This window comes from Syngnathus leptorhynchus, chromosome 22, assembly GCF_054491065.1.
Source record: "Syngnathus leptorhynchus isolate UIUO chromosome 22, UIUO_Slep, whole genome shotgun sequence".
NCBI lineage: Eukaryota > Metazoa > Chordata > Actinopteri > Syngnathiformes > Syngnathidae > Syngnathus > Syngnathus leptorhynchus.
This window is the reverse complement of record NC_141216.1, coordinates 3,930,936-3,946,694: the sequence shown is the minus strand read 5'-3', so window position 1 is coordinate 3,946,694 and position 15,759 is coordinate 3,930,936. Positions and strand designations below refer to the sequence as shown.

Genomic DNA, 15,759 nt, shown 5'->3' with positions numbered 1-15,759 from the left:
CGGAGTGCACGATATTGCTGTTAGGCCGTCAGCGTTGATCCTTCTCGTACGTTTAACTCGGAAGCTTTTCCTCTGCGAGTGTCACTCGCTTTCACGTGTGAAGCGTTGCGTGTACGCTTGATGAATCATTGCTTTCCTCTGAAATGTGAGGGACAGACATTGTGTGAAAGGAAAACGCGCAGGGAGGAGATTTGAAGAAAAAAAAAAAAAAGCTCCCTTTCCTGTCAGTGCTCTCTCTTTGACTTTTCTGTTCTGCTGAGATCTGGAACTGATAAGTGCACGAGGCCTCTGGTAAGCCAGCAGGAAGGATGGAGGGTCCGGCCTTGGAGACCTCCGCCCCCCTCTCGCCCACATGTCCGCTGGACACACAAAAGCAGCAGTGTGCCAGCCTACACATGCGGCGTACGGCGTTCTTGGCACGGGGCGATGGCCTTGGCAACTCGGTTCCTAAGTATTCCTACCTTGCCGTCGTCGCTCGGCGTGCCAAAGCTTAAAGTAGAGCAGGATGTGCGGAAGAAGCTTGTCCGCCTTTGTCGGCCGGCCGTGCCAGACAGCCGCTCACATGGGCTGCCTTGAGGCAGTTGACTTGCTTTTGTCACAAGTCGGCACTCTCTGGCGGCCTCGGCGCAAACCGTATGTTTTTGTCGCCGCTCGTCTCCGAGCGACGCGCTTCTTGCTCTCAGTTCTCAGCATCGTCGGTGTTGGATTCCCAGATCTGATGACGTCAGCTGATCTGATGATGTTGACTGGACCAGAAGGTTCCGGCCGGGGTTCAGCCCCCCCTCCCCTCCTCTTCACAAATGTCCAACTTTGTGTTTTCTTTCCTTCGTGCTCAACGAGCGTTAGTACAACGGTGCCATTGACGCGGATAAAGAGGCTTTGTTTTTCTGCCCCCCCGTGACATTGTGAAATATCCCAAAGTTGAGCTTCAGCAGAAAACGGAATGGCCGCCAAGGCACTCCAAAAGCGCTCCACGTTGTACGCGAGGCGACTCGCAGTCACTTTGGGCCATGAGCGTCGCTTTGACGTTTGTCCCCGTCCAAACGTTGTTATCGCGCGGCCTCGGCGCAAACACGCAAACAATCTGGCCTGTGTGTGCCTTTGCGGTCACGTGGGCCGGACGGGCTCGCCGAGTCATCGTGCCTGTCCTGGAATTTCCTGACGCTCCGTAAACAAACGCACCCCCTTCTTCCTTTGTTCGCGGCTAAAATGATAAAACCGTCCTGCGAGCTAGATAAAAAAAAAAAAAATAAAAAAAAAGAAAGAGCTCATCACAGCTTGCGTTGCACACGCTTGTGCTTTAGAACATGAACCTTCGGGATGCACACCTCCTTCTCGTGATTTTTTAATTTAAACAGCAGTAAATGTGTGTCGGCAAAGATTCCCAAAAATTGCCCTCAATGCGGCTGAAAATTGATGGAATTTTTGTCGGGATGGCATCGACGGCGCTCATCAAGCATTCTTCCAGTCACGACTGCCGCTCGTCTTCTGCTTCCCGGCTACCAATCGCGCTCGCATCAGCCAGTCACATCCTTTTCGCCGACAAGTCGCAAGGTTGTGTCGGAAGAGGCGGGCCTAAATATGTCACACATAGCTGGATGCTCTGAATAGTCGGTCCATCTGTCCGCATGACTGCACGCTACATGGAGCTTTGTGGCGGCGGATCTGCTCCAGGGCCTTGTAGCATGGGTGGGTGGGTGTTGGGTTCTGTAAATAGCACACCCTGCATCAAGAACCAACATGACCTCACCAACCCAAGAAAAAAAGCACCGCTTTCTCGACTCCACCGGAGCTGCGTTTGAGTCATGGCGAGTGTCGCGCCTTGGCCTCATTTTGTCTTGGCATGGCTCTTACCAATATTTATCCTTTCCTCAAAACTAAGTCATATGACTGGAAACAGTTGACAGTTAAATAATAATGCATGTTGACTTTAGACTAGTTCAAGGTGTAAGTGACATGTCTAAGTAATCAACTTGAATTTACAGAACAAGTCAACACAAATTGAAAAGGGCAAGCGAAATCGCCAGAAGAAAATGGAATATCTTCTGCCGTGGCATGCGAACTGGGCGCCTTGCCTGCGCGTCATCATCGGGTGGCGCTAAATCACTCCACGGTGGTGTTTGTTGCTAATCCTAATCACAATCATCATTTCATCTTTTTCAATCAAATAGCCAGGAGCAAGCGGAATAAGATAAAGCCTCTTCTCTTTGGGGGCCCTCGGGCTTTCCCGAACAGACGGAGCCGCGCCTTCGCGTCGCATTTAAGCACGCGGCTGAGGGAGCTTGATTAGATTTCTCCCTCCTGTTGGGGGGGGGGGGTCATGAAGAAATATCACAGATGTTCGTCTGCATGAACTGCTTCCCCTTTGCACACTTCCTGCTCATTCTGGCCTCTCCAGACAAGGACACACCTTACGACAGGTTCTAAGTTAGAGTCAAAGAGAACAAGTCAGCGAGGGAGGTGGGCAAACAGGAACAAGCTCGGTGACAGCGCTGGCTGCTTCTTTTTTTCTTTTTCCGCTAACGTCGCGCCATTGTGCCCGCGGCCGAAGGTTGACTCAGCCGGGCCGGGCCAGGCAGGAAGTGCTCGCTGCACTTTTCCCATCCGTGGCCTCTGCCAAGCGGGCCCGAGCAGAACAATCCGTCTCCTGTGACTGCGACTGGGGAAAGCGGAGGGAGGGATGGAGGGAGGGGCGGTCCAAACGGGCAAGGCTAACATCGGGCTCCTGCGTTACGCAAGCGCTCCCTTTCTTTCTTTTTTTTGTTTTGATCCACATTGCATGAGGCACGGCGATGGTACTGCTCCCCTCTCCGGCCAAACGGGGAATCTTTCCATTTTGGCTAACCCGCCCCCTCCCCTCCCCCAGGAAGTATTGCAGTCTGAAAAGTGGCCAGCTGCAGCGTAAATAGAGACGGCGTACGTCCGGCGCCTCGTCGGCAATCGGCCGGCGCATCTTTTCGCTAAATTATCCAGGAAATTGTCGGCGTTGCCGCGATAACGCAAATGGGTGTTTGTATGCTAATGGAGCTTGCTGGCTGGCCAGATCTGGGTATTAGCGTGCAGTGGATCCTACTGCCATGTGTCCGCCATGTATCGTGGGGCAAAGTGGTTCTGTCTGGAGATGACATTATCCGACATTGTGCACAAGTGCGTTTTCCTCCATCCTGGTGAGGAGGCAGGGCTATGTCAAGCGTTACACTCGGTTAGAGAAGACATATTGCCTCTGGCCCTCATGTTTTCCTCGCCAAGTTGTCGTTTTTTTGTACCAGCGACCCCCACCGCTACTGCTCTGCCTTTGCTTTTCCAATCACGTTGCAGATGCGCCTGATGGCTGCACAATCTCATGTGCTTCTGGACGTGTGGGGCTCCCACAGGAATTTTAGGAGGCGATGCGTATGTGAGCAGGTGGTGGTGAGGGGGGGGGGGCGTTGGTAAAGTGTGTGCGGGTGAACCCGCCCTCACTCCCATTTTGCCGCTGCACACCGAAGCACATTAAATAAAAGAAATCCATTCCCAGGCCTGTTAAAGAGCAGCGTGGGGAGGTGTGAGTGAACACATGCGGTTGGGGGGGGGTTAAGGGGTCCAGTCTCATATTATCCTCCATGCCAGCTCTGGATGGAGCCTGCTGGGGGATTAGGCCACATTCTGGGAAGCAACAATGGAAGTCATCCACATGTCTATCCTTTTTTTTTTTTTTGCTGCTGCTCTCAACAAATGCAGCCTTGTCTCGAGCCGAATAGACACCTGGACCACCGCGACCAGGAGGAGGATCCCCCCCCCCCCCCCTCTCCCCACTAGTTCATTTGCTTATTAATTGGCTTTTGCGTTGTTCGCATTACGCTAAAAGCTTCAAAGCTATGCGATTTGTGTTTTGATGACTTGGGTTTGCCTAATTGAGGCAAGTATCGTCCGGATTGGGAAAGTTGCGCAATCGAAGCTCATTAAAACCATGCTGACGAGACGCTTCCTCCTCCTCCTTGTCTTCCTCTTGGTCTTCCTTCCAGCAAGGGCCTGCCCTTAAACACACAGCATTGAGGCTTTTGTGGCGGCAATTAGTCACGCGTCTCGCCTGTGGACGGCCGCGTCACCTCGAGGCCCACGCGTGCCGACACGAGAGCCGCTTCGCTACCTTCGCAACGCGTGTGTGTTGACAGGCTTGTTTCACACACCGTCGCAGAAGTGTGGCACCCCCGGAGTGATGCTCTTAAGTACGTTCGCAGAGACCAGGTGGCTGTGTGGCTCACTAGCGCCATCTTGCCCCACAGCGCCCCTCGTGCGCTGTCAAGTGGTTGTTTGAGGGACAAGCATTTATTTGCAAATCAGAATGGATTCGACGGCCGGTGCATGTTTGAGCTGGAGGGTCAGCAATTTTCGGGAGAAGGAATTGTGATCTTCCAGGAGCAAGGCGTAGAGCGAAGCCAAGGGCAGAGAGAAGGAAGGAGCAAGCTGTGGCCGTGGAGACACCTGCTGGCTGCGTTGTAACATGACCGAGCGAGCGAGCAGGGCCGCGCCAAGCGCATCCGCTGGCAAATTCAAAATCATCCAACCTGCTCTTTGTCTTGCAGTTTGATGGGCGGCCGGTAGAGCGGCGGGGGGCCACCGAGGGGCGAGCGACATGAACTCCATCCCGTCCATGGACAGACACATACAGCAGACCAATGACCGGCTGCAGTGTATCAAACAGGTGAGTTGAGACACACGCTGGCCAGGGAATGAGATATGCTTTGTCTGGGTTTTTTTTTTGGGGGGGGGGGCACAAAAAGGCAGCAGGAAAGAAAATAAGGTAGGGCTCATTGTGTGTGACACGCTGGGAAAGGTGACACGCTAGCCTAAGTAGCCCCCCTTCCATCCCCCCCGACTCCTCTCAGTCCGGCAGACAAATTGATTTTGTTGCTGCAATGATGAATTAGCAGCAAAAGCCATGATAAAGTGGAGGAAATTGCAATGTGTCAGCCTGATTGAATCTCGCGCTCCAAAGCCAAACCCCAAATCATTGCGCCGCTAATTTCTCCGTGCTGAGGAATGACGCTAATTTCATTTGGAAACAATGACTGGAGGCTGTTGAAGTGATGGACAATTTACTGAAGATGGCTGGGTGGAAAAATAACGTCTTCTCTGGGGACCATGTGGACAAAGCCTGTAGCAATCTTGACGTGACGGATGTCTCGGGTCCAAATATAAAAAGAAATAGGAGGACAAAGTTGACTTTGACTTTTTGTTGTCTTTATCTCTCTCTTTTTTTATTCTGGCCCTACGTGTGCAGCACTTACAAAATCCGTCCAATTTCCAAACGGCGGCGACGGAGCTGTTGGACTGGTGCGGCGACCCGCGAGCCTTCCAGCGGCCCTTTGAGCAGAGCCTGATGGGCTGTCTAACGGTAAGGCCACACGCCAGATGCTTTCCAGCTTGCCGCCATTCTGCCCCTGAAGAAGGATTACTAGATTATTAGTATATATTAATATTAAGGATTATTAGAAGCTTTACGTGACGTTGTCTCCTCCGGTTCAGGTGGTGAGCCGCGTGGCGGCACAGCAAGGATTCGACTTGGACCTGGGCTACCGACTGCTGGCCGTCTGCGCCGCCAACCGAGACAAGTTCACGCCCAAGTCGGCAGGTAAGAAGGCAGGCGCTATTTTGTTCTGCCGGCAGAGGTTTCTCCTTCCGCTTTCATTGTGGTTTCCAAAATCCGGCCCACCCGCGTTCCAAAGCGTGCTCCCCCTCCCTTGTGAAGGAGGTAGTTAAAACGCTTCTGTGGCAGCCAGGGAGATGGCCCTTCACCCGTCCCCCCGACACCCAGCGGTGCTGTTGCCCAGCAACGAGAGTCGCGGGTGTCCAAACTTTTTATTTCCTCTCAGAAAACTTGAAGGAGGTGGGGCTCCTGTTGTGGAATGTGACCAGACTTGGCCTTAGTTGTGTTGCCTTTTTTGACGGGGGTGCATCAGCAATTCAAATCGATGAAGTGACCATTCAAAAAAGGATGATTTCGGGTCCTGTTGCGTTTTTTGTCAGGTTGTCGCAATCACTCAGCAACCAAGGCTGAAAAACATCAATGCCATGCTTGACGATGGCAACTAAATGAGAATCTTGGCCAAAAGTTGATTTTTCTGGATCTGCGTGTGTCGTACCTCAGCCGATTTGCTTTTTAGCGTTGACTGAAGCCGCTCTTGACAAGAGAGAGCGGAAAATCCCGCCTTGTCATTCAGTGAGTCGGACAACCGACGGCTTGAATGGATGCGCTCCGGGGGGAGGAGAAGGTGGGGGATGGGCCCCAGCGGTGACCTCTTTGTGAGCCAGATTAGCCGCTTCTATTAATGCATGATTGTGCGGAGGGCATCAAATGATTGGGGGCCGGGGTGAACGCCCGAGCGTCGTCGTACAGTTTGTCTCCCCTAAAGCAAGAGCCTTCATCACCGCTTTGGGGGAATGGTACGCTCCTGATTGTTTGCGCCTCAACAGGCTCTTGGAATTCCTGCCTTGTGAAAGGGGGGCAGGGGGGTGCTTAAGCAAGCTATTCAGGGAGGTAATCAGTCAGCCCAAGTCTCGTTTGTCCTTTTTTTTCCATTTTTTTTTTTTTTTAAGATAAAACGGAGTAACCACGGACGGTGGTCACCCGCGTTGGCATCGGTGGAGCAACGCGACCAAAACCGTCCATCCAACCGTGAATCTGACCAATTAGTTGCACAATTATCTTGGTATTATCGGAACTATTTTCAGGCGCAACCACAAAAACGTGGTGCAATTGTCAAGGAGGCACATCTCATCCCAAAGAAAAAAAAAAACTTCCACACAGGTGCCTGCTGTGTCAATGTTGCTTGTGTCATTATTTATCCAAGCCTGATGAGCTCTAATTGGCCCCTCCCTTGCCCAACAGGAAGCCACAGCACCACTAAGCCGCCTCCTCTTCCTCTTCCTGCATTGCCCTTTAATTACAATTGTGATGGATGAAATTGTCCTCACAGAACAGTCACTATAATTTTTTTTTGCATGCGGAGGGGGGGCATGTAACTGGAGCAAGGCCAAGGCACAGACAGTCTAGCACATTTGGCCCCACCCCCTCTCTTTGCAAGTTTGAAATGTGAGCTGCCTGCATTTTTTTCCCTTCCTTTTCTCCTTGTTCCCCTCCCTTCGCCTCGCCTCCCCTCCTCCGCTTGCCTGCCTGCCTGCTGGCAAGGAGGCTCTGTGCTGCCGGCGGACCGACGGACGCAGCAGTGAGCGAGCGAGCGAGCGAGCGAGTGTGTGTGCGAACTCGCAGGCCAGCGAGAGTGGATGTGATTGTGTGTCTGGGCAGAGCATACAATGGATCGCTAAGCGGAAAAAAGGAAGGCGCATCAATACGGAGGTGAGGAAATGAGCCTTCGCTTGCCTCTCTCTCTCGCCTCGGCCTTCCTCGTCTCGGAGCCTTCAATCATTTGTCACCTCTCCTCGGACTACAAACATGGCTCCTCCCGCAAGTGTGCTAGTCCTCGCCGTCGTCGGTCTCTCTCGGGGCTATCTGGCGTGCACGGGAGCCGCCGGCTCCATCTGTGACCGGCGTTGCTGCTTCTGTTTTTCACCCTGTTCTTCTTATCCACAAGCCGGCCGGCCGGCCGGCCATGAATAATTGATGCGCATTGTGCAGGCAGTCGCCGGACACGGCGGGAGAGAGCGAGGTGGCAGAGCCCCCAGGCGCAAGGCAGCGGGGGTTTGGAGCCAGAATGTTTGGGAAGGGCGCTGTCGGCGGGCGAGACCGGCAGCTCTTGATGTCCTCGCTGTGCCGCGAGCTTTTAAAAGCCGACTCGTGCCTCGGTCGCAGCTGATGCCTTCTCCTTTTGTGCATCATCTGTGCTTTGGCGGCTTCCTGTTTGTCCTTCAAGCAACGTGCAAGATGAACACTTGGTTTGCTTTGTAGGACAACATTGTTCAGTTTGAATTTGTCCCAGTCAATTACTGACGGCTTGCTCGGACGCTCTGGACAACTTGTGACAAAGGAAAGGCAAAAGAATGAAAGCAAAAGGAGCGTCTTGGCTTTGGTTTTCCGGCCGCCGCAACCGCCGACGGGCCCGTTTGGCCCACTTGCGAGCCTCGTGCACGAGGGGGTCAAAATGGCCTCCGTTATCTTCTGTGAGTCACGCTGACCTACTTGAGGCGGCGTTCCCGGCCAGACTCTCGGCACTTTATCGCTGTAGCCCTCACCTCACAGATACGCCAGCAACTTTTGCTTTTGGAGATTCGGGACCGTTTGGCAGCAACGGGAACGATCTCCCCAATGGGCGACTGCTGTGCGAGGCTGCGCCCATCCTGCGTTCGTATTCTCAGTGAGTCCGTCTTGGGTGTTATGATAACTTTGTTGGTCGACAAATTTGTGTGGCTCGCTCGCTCGCCTTTCCATACTTGCTGACATAAGTCGCACGGACCCGAGGCCGGCGAGCGCTGCTTACGGTTCACCTTCCAGAAGGAGCTACTCCTCGCTAGCATGCACGGACGACTCGGCATTTTCACCCGGCCCTCCCGTCGAGACCAAATGATCAACGGGTTTCTTGTGCTTCCTTGCCTTCTCTTGCAGCTCTTCTGTCGTCGTGGTGCGAAGAGCTGGGCCGCCTCCTCCTGCTGCGTCACCAAAAGAGCCGGCAGAACGAGCCCCCGGGAAAAGTGCCCATGCAGCCCCCCATGAGCTCCATGAAGCCTGCTTTCTCGCACGGGTCAGTCTCCTCAGAACCTTCACCGCATTTCACCTGCGCCCATCGCTAGTGAAAGGCTCACAAGAAGGTGCTTTTCCTCACAGTGACGGGTCTTCACCCTACGACTCGGTTCCCTGGCAACAGAACACCAATCAGCCTCCGGGTTCTCTGTCGGTGGTGACCACCGTGTGGGGCGTCACCAATACCTCACAGAGCCAGGTGACCATTGGATTCCCGGCCCGTGAGGCGGCGAGCGGCCGTCAACTCGACCTTGAAGCCCGTCTTCCTACCATGTCCTCTCCAGGTGTTGGGAAACAACAGCAACAATCCCATGAACCCAGGCGGCAACCCGATGGCGTCGGGGATGTCTGCACCCAATCCCGGGATGAACGCCTCTCACTTCGGCGGTGCTCAGCAGCAGTTCCCCGGCAAAGGCAACGCCAACCAGGCCTACATGCAGCAGGGCATGTACGGACGGCCCGGCTACCCCGGCGGGGGCGGGTTTGCTGGCAAGTAAGATCAGAATTGTCATCTTTTGCCTTTAAAATGGATGGAAATGCCAAAGAGTAAGAGTCAAGGTTCCAGTGCGGCCAATATGTGGCGTTTGTCTTTTGAAGCTACGCCGGGGGCCCCAATTCTGGACCCGGAGGCATGGGCATGCCTCCACACTCACGTCCACCGTCAGACTTCAGCCAGCCCGCAGCGGCGGCTGCCGCCGCTGCCGTCGCCGCTGCTGCCGCCACGGCGACTGCCACCGCCACGGCCACCGTTGCCGCCCTGCAGGAAACTCAGAACAAGGACATGAATCAATACGGACCGGTAAGCCCAAACACGGTCGGTAACCAAACATTCCAGGCCTCTCAGTTGCAAATGGAGTCCCATTTTGTCTTCCAGATGAGTTCCTCCTTCCAGATGGGACCGAACCAGGCCTACACTAGCCAGTTCATGAGCCAGGCAGGACCTCGCGGACCCACCTCCCTCCCCGGGAACATGGCCTCGGGCATGAACGCATCCAACATGAGCGGCCCGCCGATGGGGATGAACCAGTCGCGGGGCCAAGGCATGGGGCCCTTCGGAGGCCACGGCCAACGGATGCCCCAACAAGGCTACGGCGGAGCCCGAGCCCAAGCACAAGCCCAAGCACAAGGCATGCCAGTGCTGGGCATGAAGAGGCCCTATCCTGGCGAGGTGAGAGCCTCGAGCCTGCTGAAAAAAAAATAAAAAAAAAAATATATATATATATATATATATATATATAGTATATATATTTTTTTGCTGATTTCCTCGAATGGCTCTCTGAATCGCAGCCAAACTATGGGAACCAGCAGTATGCAGCGAACAACCAGTTCCCAAGCCAGCAGGGCCAGTACCCGACAGCCGCCGGTTCCAGGCCGCTGCCGCCCGGCAACTACCCCGGCCAGCGGGTGGCGGGACAGCCGCTCCACTCCCAATATCCGCCGTCCACTGGTCCCATGGGCGGCCAGTATTATAAGGTGCGCTACACTACAAATACAAAATACTGACTGCTGGGAAAACATTTAAAAAAATATATATATATATATTTTTTTTACACAACAGCAAGAGCCGTCTTTCAACGGCCAAAGCACCAACTTCTCTGGCAGTGGTTTTCAGTACGGCCAGGCTAATATGAACGGGGTGAGTCCACAATGACACTAGCAACGCTAGCGTTTGCGCATTGCTTTCAAATGCCGTATTCCCTTTTGTTTCCCTGCAGCCACCCAGACCGATGGGCAACTACCCCCACTCCCCAGTACCGGGCAACCCCACCCCTCCGATGACCCCGGGAAGCAACATCCCTCCGTATTTATCACCCAGTCAGGATGTGAAGCCACCCTTTCCTCCTGACATCAAACCAAATATTAGTGCTCTTCCTCCTCCGCCCCGTGAGTAACCGAGAGAGAAACTCGGCCTCGGTGTTGCGACCGACCGACCAGTCTGACCGTTCTCCTCTTGAATAGCCAACCACAACGAGGAGCTGCGCCTCACCTTCCCGGTGCGCGACGGGGTGGTCCTGGAGCCCTTCAGGCTCGAGCACAACCTGGCAGTCAGCAATCACGTCTTCCACTTACGGCCCTCGGTGCACCAGACGCTCATGTGGAGGTAAGACTTTGGGAGACCTGGACCCGCCAACCGCCGTCCCGGCCTTGAAAATGAATTCAAAGTTCCTCTCCCGGTTCCAGGTCGGACCTGGAGCTGCAGTTCAAATGCTACCACCACGAGGACCGGCAGATGAACACCAACTGGCCGGCCTCGGTGCAGGTCAGCGTCAACGCCACGCCGCTCACCATCGAGCGCGGCGACAACAAAACCTCCCACAAGCCCTTGCACCTGAAGCACGTCTGCCAACCGGGGAGGAACACCATCCAGATCACCGTCACGGCCTGCTGCTGTGTAAGCGCAAAGTCGCCGGTAACGGTGTGTCCCATGCGGGCAGCTTTTGCTCAATGTTTGCGTTTGCTCCCGCAGTCGCACTTGTTTGTGCTACAGCTGGTCCACAGGCCGTCGGTCCGCTCCGTCCTGCAGGGTCTGCTGAAGAAGAGGCTCTTGCCGGCCGAGCACTGCATCACCAAAGGTACAACCGCCGACAGCTGAAGTCCAGCTGAAGAGTGGAGGCCGCTTTGACTTGACTTTGATGTGTGTTTTGTTTTGTTTGGTCATTGTCCTCGCTGTCAAGTCAAGAGGAACTTCAGCAGCGTAGCATCATCGTCGGGCAACGCCGGGCTCAACGGCGAGGACGGCGTGGAGCAGACGGCCATCAAGGTGTCGCTCAAGTGTCCCATCACCTTCCGGCGAATCCAGCTGCCGGCCAGAGGCCACGACTGCAAGCACGTTCAGGTGCGGCCAGTGACCCGCCAGCATGGAGCAAAAAGAAAAAAAGAAAAGAATAATAATGATGAGAATGTTTTGCAGTGTTTCGACTTGGAATCGTATCTCCAACTGAACTGCGAGCGAGGCACGTGGCGATGTCCTGTGTGCAAGTACGCTTGATCGTCGAAAAGAGGGCAAAGTGGTCTATTATGGGTGATTCATTGGAGTTTTTTTTTCTCTCTCTCCTCAGTAAAACGGCGTTGTTAGAAGGGTTGGAGGTGGACCAGTATATGTGGGGCATCTTGAACGCCATTCAAAAGTAAAGACAACATCCTTAGCCTTATTAGGTTTTTTTTTTTTTTGGTCTATAATGTGTTTTCCTTTGGAATGCGTCTTCAGCTCCGAATTGGAGGAGGTGACGATCGACCCAACGTGTAGCTGGCGGCCCGTGGCCATCAAGTCTGAGATCCACATCAAGGAGGACCCGGACGCTCCCCTGGCCAAGCGCTTCAAGACCATGAGCCCCAGCCAGATGATCATGCCCAACGTGACCGACATGATCGCTCAGCTGGGACCAGGGCCCTCGCAGCAAGCCGCCGGCAACGGCGAATATGCCGCTCAAGGTAGGCCTTTTGCCCGCCTGCAAAAAAAGCAGGAGCCGTTCCAAAGCCGGCTGACGTATGGCCCGGCGCTCCCCTAGGCAACAGTTACCACGGCAACTTTGAGTTCCCGCACGGCGCACCGGGCGCCACGTCTGTCAACGACTTCATGCACGGGCCTCAACTGTCGCACCAGCCCGACTTGCCCGGCAGCCTGATGAACGCCGCCGACAAGCCTCTTTCCCACGGCGTGCCCGACTCGGTGAGTTGGCCTTGGAATTCCACCATTACCCTAGGTGACCATTTTCAAAAGCCTGTCTGAGGTGTGTGTCCCTTTTGCAGATACCTCACCCTTCCGTCAACGAGCCGCCGCACGGCACCTTGCAGCAGAGCATACACGGGTCGCCGCATTCGAGCGGCCAACAGGGACAGCAACAGCAGCAACAGCAACAACTCCACCATGGCGGACCCCCTCCACCCTCGCGGCAACCCCCGCCGGCCCCTCCTCCTCCTCTTCAGCAGCAGCAGCAGCCCGGTGTAAACAGCCACCCTCACGGCGACCTGACCTTCAACACTTCCAGCAGTTTGGACGGCCAAGCCGGCTCGGACATGCCCGAACCTTCTTTAGACGTGAGTAGAGCCGGCACACGTCTTAATTTCAAGTTGGTTTGTTTTGGCTTCCATTTAAACTTTCCACCTGAACACCGAAGCTTCCTCTGTGTTAAGAAGATGTGCACACTTTTGCGAGCACCATTGTTCATTTTGTCTTACTCCCCTCTTCTCACTCCTACCGCAGCTTCTTCCAGAGCTGGCCAACCCGGACGAGCTTTTGTCCTACTTGGACCCGCCCGGCCTCCCCAGCAATAGCAACGATGACCTCCTGTCGCTCTTTGAAAACAACTGACAAAAATCCAAAACAAGGAGAAAAAAAAGAAAAAAAAAAGGTTTGTACTTGATGAACACAACAAAGATGCACTCCCCTTCACTTCTTCCTCATGTATAGTTTTGCTTGAGAAACAAGAAGCCGACTTGAAGTGCACAGCCGGACCGGATCGTTTGCTTTGGACTCGTCGCGCTCGGCAGCATTGGGCGGCCTGAAAGCACCGCATCACTTTCGCTTCAACATTGGCCAAGTGTCCAATTGAAGCCACGTCAATACTTTCCGGAATGTCTTTGAATCACGTCACGCCAGCCACAATTGTGGATGCTTCTGGAATTCATTTCAGATGGCCATCAATACAGAGGAAAGTTGCCTCGTGTCGTCGCCTCGTGGATCACTTTTGTCCGCTCATGCTGTAGAAATGGGCTCGTCCGCTGCCCGGGTCTGAGCACGTCCCGCTCCGGAGCGGCCCTCGTCTTCTATTGGATCACGTTGAAAGCTCGCGTGGAAAATCACTTTCGAAGCTATTTACTGCCATCTCAGACAAAGATCAAAAATCATCTGAGGATTCATTTAAGGCGACTTTCTCGACCTATGGCAGATGAAATGGCCACGCCCTCTTCTTTCTGCTGGCAACCTTTTACACAATGTGCAAAGTGTGCCAAGCTAATCAATCGTATTTGTTGGAATGATTTCAACACTAACACGGGAAGGCACATTGCTGAAATCATCATCTGTTTTTTTTGGGGGGTTTTTTCTGCCTCATCCAAGCAAACACGTTTTGGCAAACCGCAAAAGGGCGAAAATAAAGTGAAGTGCGCGTGCTTTTGATCCGAGCCATGGCAAACCTTTCCTTGATTGACTGCCAGCGTCCGTTTGAAGCAGAAGTATGCAAATGTATTATTTTCTAACAAGTGCTATTGTGGCTGCTGTTAATATCATTGTCAATATTTTGCTATCATGTCAATGATAAAAAAAAAAGAGTTGTCTGTCGTCCTCATCCTCTTCACATGAGGCATACTTGGCCACTCCAAAATAATTTCCTGTTTGTTTTATCATCCAGCAACATGATTCTATATTTTGATTTTTTTTTAATTTTTTTTTAAAGCAAGCACAAAAGCCTGTCAAAGATACTGAACTGTTTCAATTTTTTTATTTGCTGGTATTCAGTGTGATCACATTTGTTGTTAATACACTAAACATGTGCCAGGCATATATCTGAAAGAAATATTTTAAAACATTGTCCTTAAACACACACTAAAGATTATATTATATTTGTCATAAAACATGTTGTGGGGTTGTGGCCATATACATGTCATCTCCTTCTCCCCCCCTTCTGTTATAATTTATTTTGTGTTTTTTAAAAATGATTTTTCTGTGAGGCTTGAAATCCGACGTCTGTCACTGTAGCTTGTGTTTTTTTGTTGGCCCACAGGGTCACCTATGTTTTTTTAAAATGTATTTTTGTCCTTTTTTCCGTAATTCCAGAAAGTCAATCTCTCACTCTAGTCTATTATTATTATTATTATTACTACTACTACTACTACTACTACTTTTTGTTGCCATATTAATTCCACATTCCCTTATTTTGATAATTTATTTTGTACTTACACACTTGTTTTTATTTTTTTGTGCTTGCTGGCTTTCAATGAATGTGAGTGAATATCATTGTTGTCAGTACAGTGATATTTTTAAAGAGCATATTTTAAATAAATCATCTGTATTGTTTGACATGATAGAAAAAGTATTTTTATGATGGAAAATTTCATCCTTTGGTCTTTTTTAATAATTTATTTTTTTACTCTTTTATTCTTCTGTTAGGCTAGGAAGCAATTGTCTCTTGCTGGAGCCTCCCTACGCTTTTTATTAAAATGTCATTTAAATCACTTTGCAGTTCAGCACACTGACAAAAAATGACTATACACTGCCACATCATTTTATTTTCATATGAAATATGGGATGAATTCATGTTGATTTGTTTCTTGCATACAGGTGAGCCACTTTTGTGTATCCTCAATCTGTACTTGCACAATCACATTAAGGACCCCCACACACACAAACACACACACATATATATATATATAAATATTTAGGTCTGAAAATTTACAGGACAAAGCGAGGTTGTCTGTATATATGTGAATACAAATAGAGACGTGAACAGAAATGTATTCATGTTCCCTGGGAATGTGCATTGTTTGCTCCGAATAATAAAAGATTTTTCAACCATTCCATTGGAAGTGGAAAATTGTTAGTTTGAGCCCCTACTTCCATTTTTGGGACTCATCGTGTTAAATGAAATGTTCTTCTCTGTCTTTTCTATACTAAAGAAAAAAAGGAAAAGCAAAGTTTGTCCAGAAGATTGTAAGTAAAGCCACATTTTTCATATCATGGACAAGCCACGGTCTGTGTTTGTATTGTGTAATCATTTCATACTGACAGATTTTTTTTAAAGTCTTGCAGAGCTGCTGTATGTAGTTAGACGATGTGACACCCTCATATTTATCTAATAAATATGCATTTATATCATACCCGGTCTTATATATTATTTGTTAATTATTTTGTTTTCATATGTGACGTCACAGGGCGGCCATCTTGGGGCAACGCTGTTGGATCATAAGATTACAGTCAACAGTCTTTAAAATAATTGTCGATTACGCATCACAGACGATTTTCAAACTGCATTGTTTTTCAGATAAACGTCAGAGATGCCGTTTGTAATAAACAAATGCGCTTGTAAATCCGTCAAGAATGCAGCGTTTATGTGCACCTGAGGGGGTCCCTTTCCTAAAATGGC

General features: G+C 51.4%; 1 protein-coding gene across 6 annotated transcripts in view; it reads left to right on the top strand.

Moving 5' to 3' along the window:
- Positions 1–15,452, top strand: part of LOC147039465 (zinc finger MIZ domain-containing protein 1-like) — a 31,638-nt gene extending 16,186 nt beyond the window's left edge. For 2 of the 6 annotated variants that reach the window (XM_085903667.1, XM_085903666.1), the window contains 21 exons: positions 4,566–4,685; positions 5,250–5,377; positions 5,509–5,614; positions 8,543–8,678; positions 8,762–8,876; positions 8,962–9,170; positions 9,275–9,476; positions 9,552–9,845; positions 9,965–10,150; positions 10,236–10,313; positions 10,393–10,561; positions 10,637–10,778; positions 10,859–11,069; positions 11,145–11,250; positions 11,353–11,513; positions 11,589–11,656; positions 11,737–11,805; positions 11,886–12,109; positions 12,187–12,347; positions 12,428–12,715; positions 12,882–15,452. In XM_085903667.1, the coding sequence (XP_085759793.1) occupies positions 4,616–4,685; positions 5,250–5,377; positions 5,509–5,614; positions 8,543–8,678; positions 8,762–8,876; positions 8,962–9,170; positions 9,275–9,476; positions 9,552–9,845; positions 9,965–10,150; positions 10,236–10,313; positions 10,393–10,561; positions 10,637–10,778; positions 10,859–11,069; positions 11,145–11,250; positions 11,353–11,513; positions 11,589–11,656; positions 11,737–11,805; positions 11,886–12,109; positions 12,187–12,347; positions 12,428–12,715; positions 12,882–12,989 (3,231 nt within the window). In that variant the 5' untranslated portion in view covers positions 4,566–4,615 and the 3' untranslated portion in view covers positions 12,990–15,452. Of the gene's footprint in view, positions 1–3,560; positions 4,686–5,249; positions 5,378–5,508; positions 5,615–6,365; positions 7,340–7,749; positions 8,295–8,542; positions 8,679–8,761; positions 8,877–8,961; positions 9,171–9,274; positions 9,477–9,551; positions 9,846–9,964; positions 10,151–10,235; positions 10,314–10,392; positions 10,562–10,636; positions 10,779–10,858; positions 11,070–11,144; positions 11,251–11,352; positions 11,514–11,588; positions 11,657–11,736; positions 11,806–11,885; positions 12,110–12,186; positions 12,348–12,427; positions 12,716–12,881 lie in introns of those variants that run through there. The other 4 variants (XM_085903669.1, XM_085903668.1, XM_085903671.1 and 1 more) reach the window with 4 other exon arrangements.
- Positions 15,453–15,759: the final 307 nt, after the last annotated feature.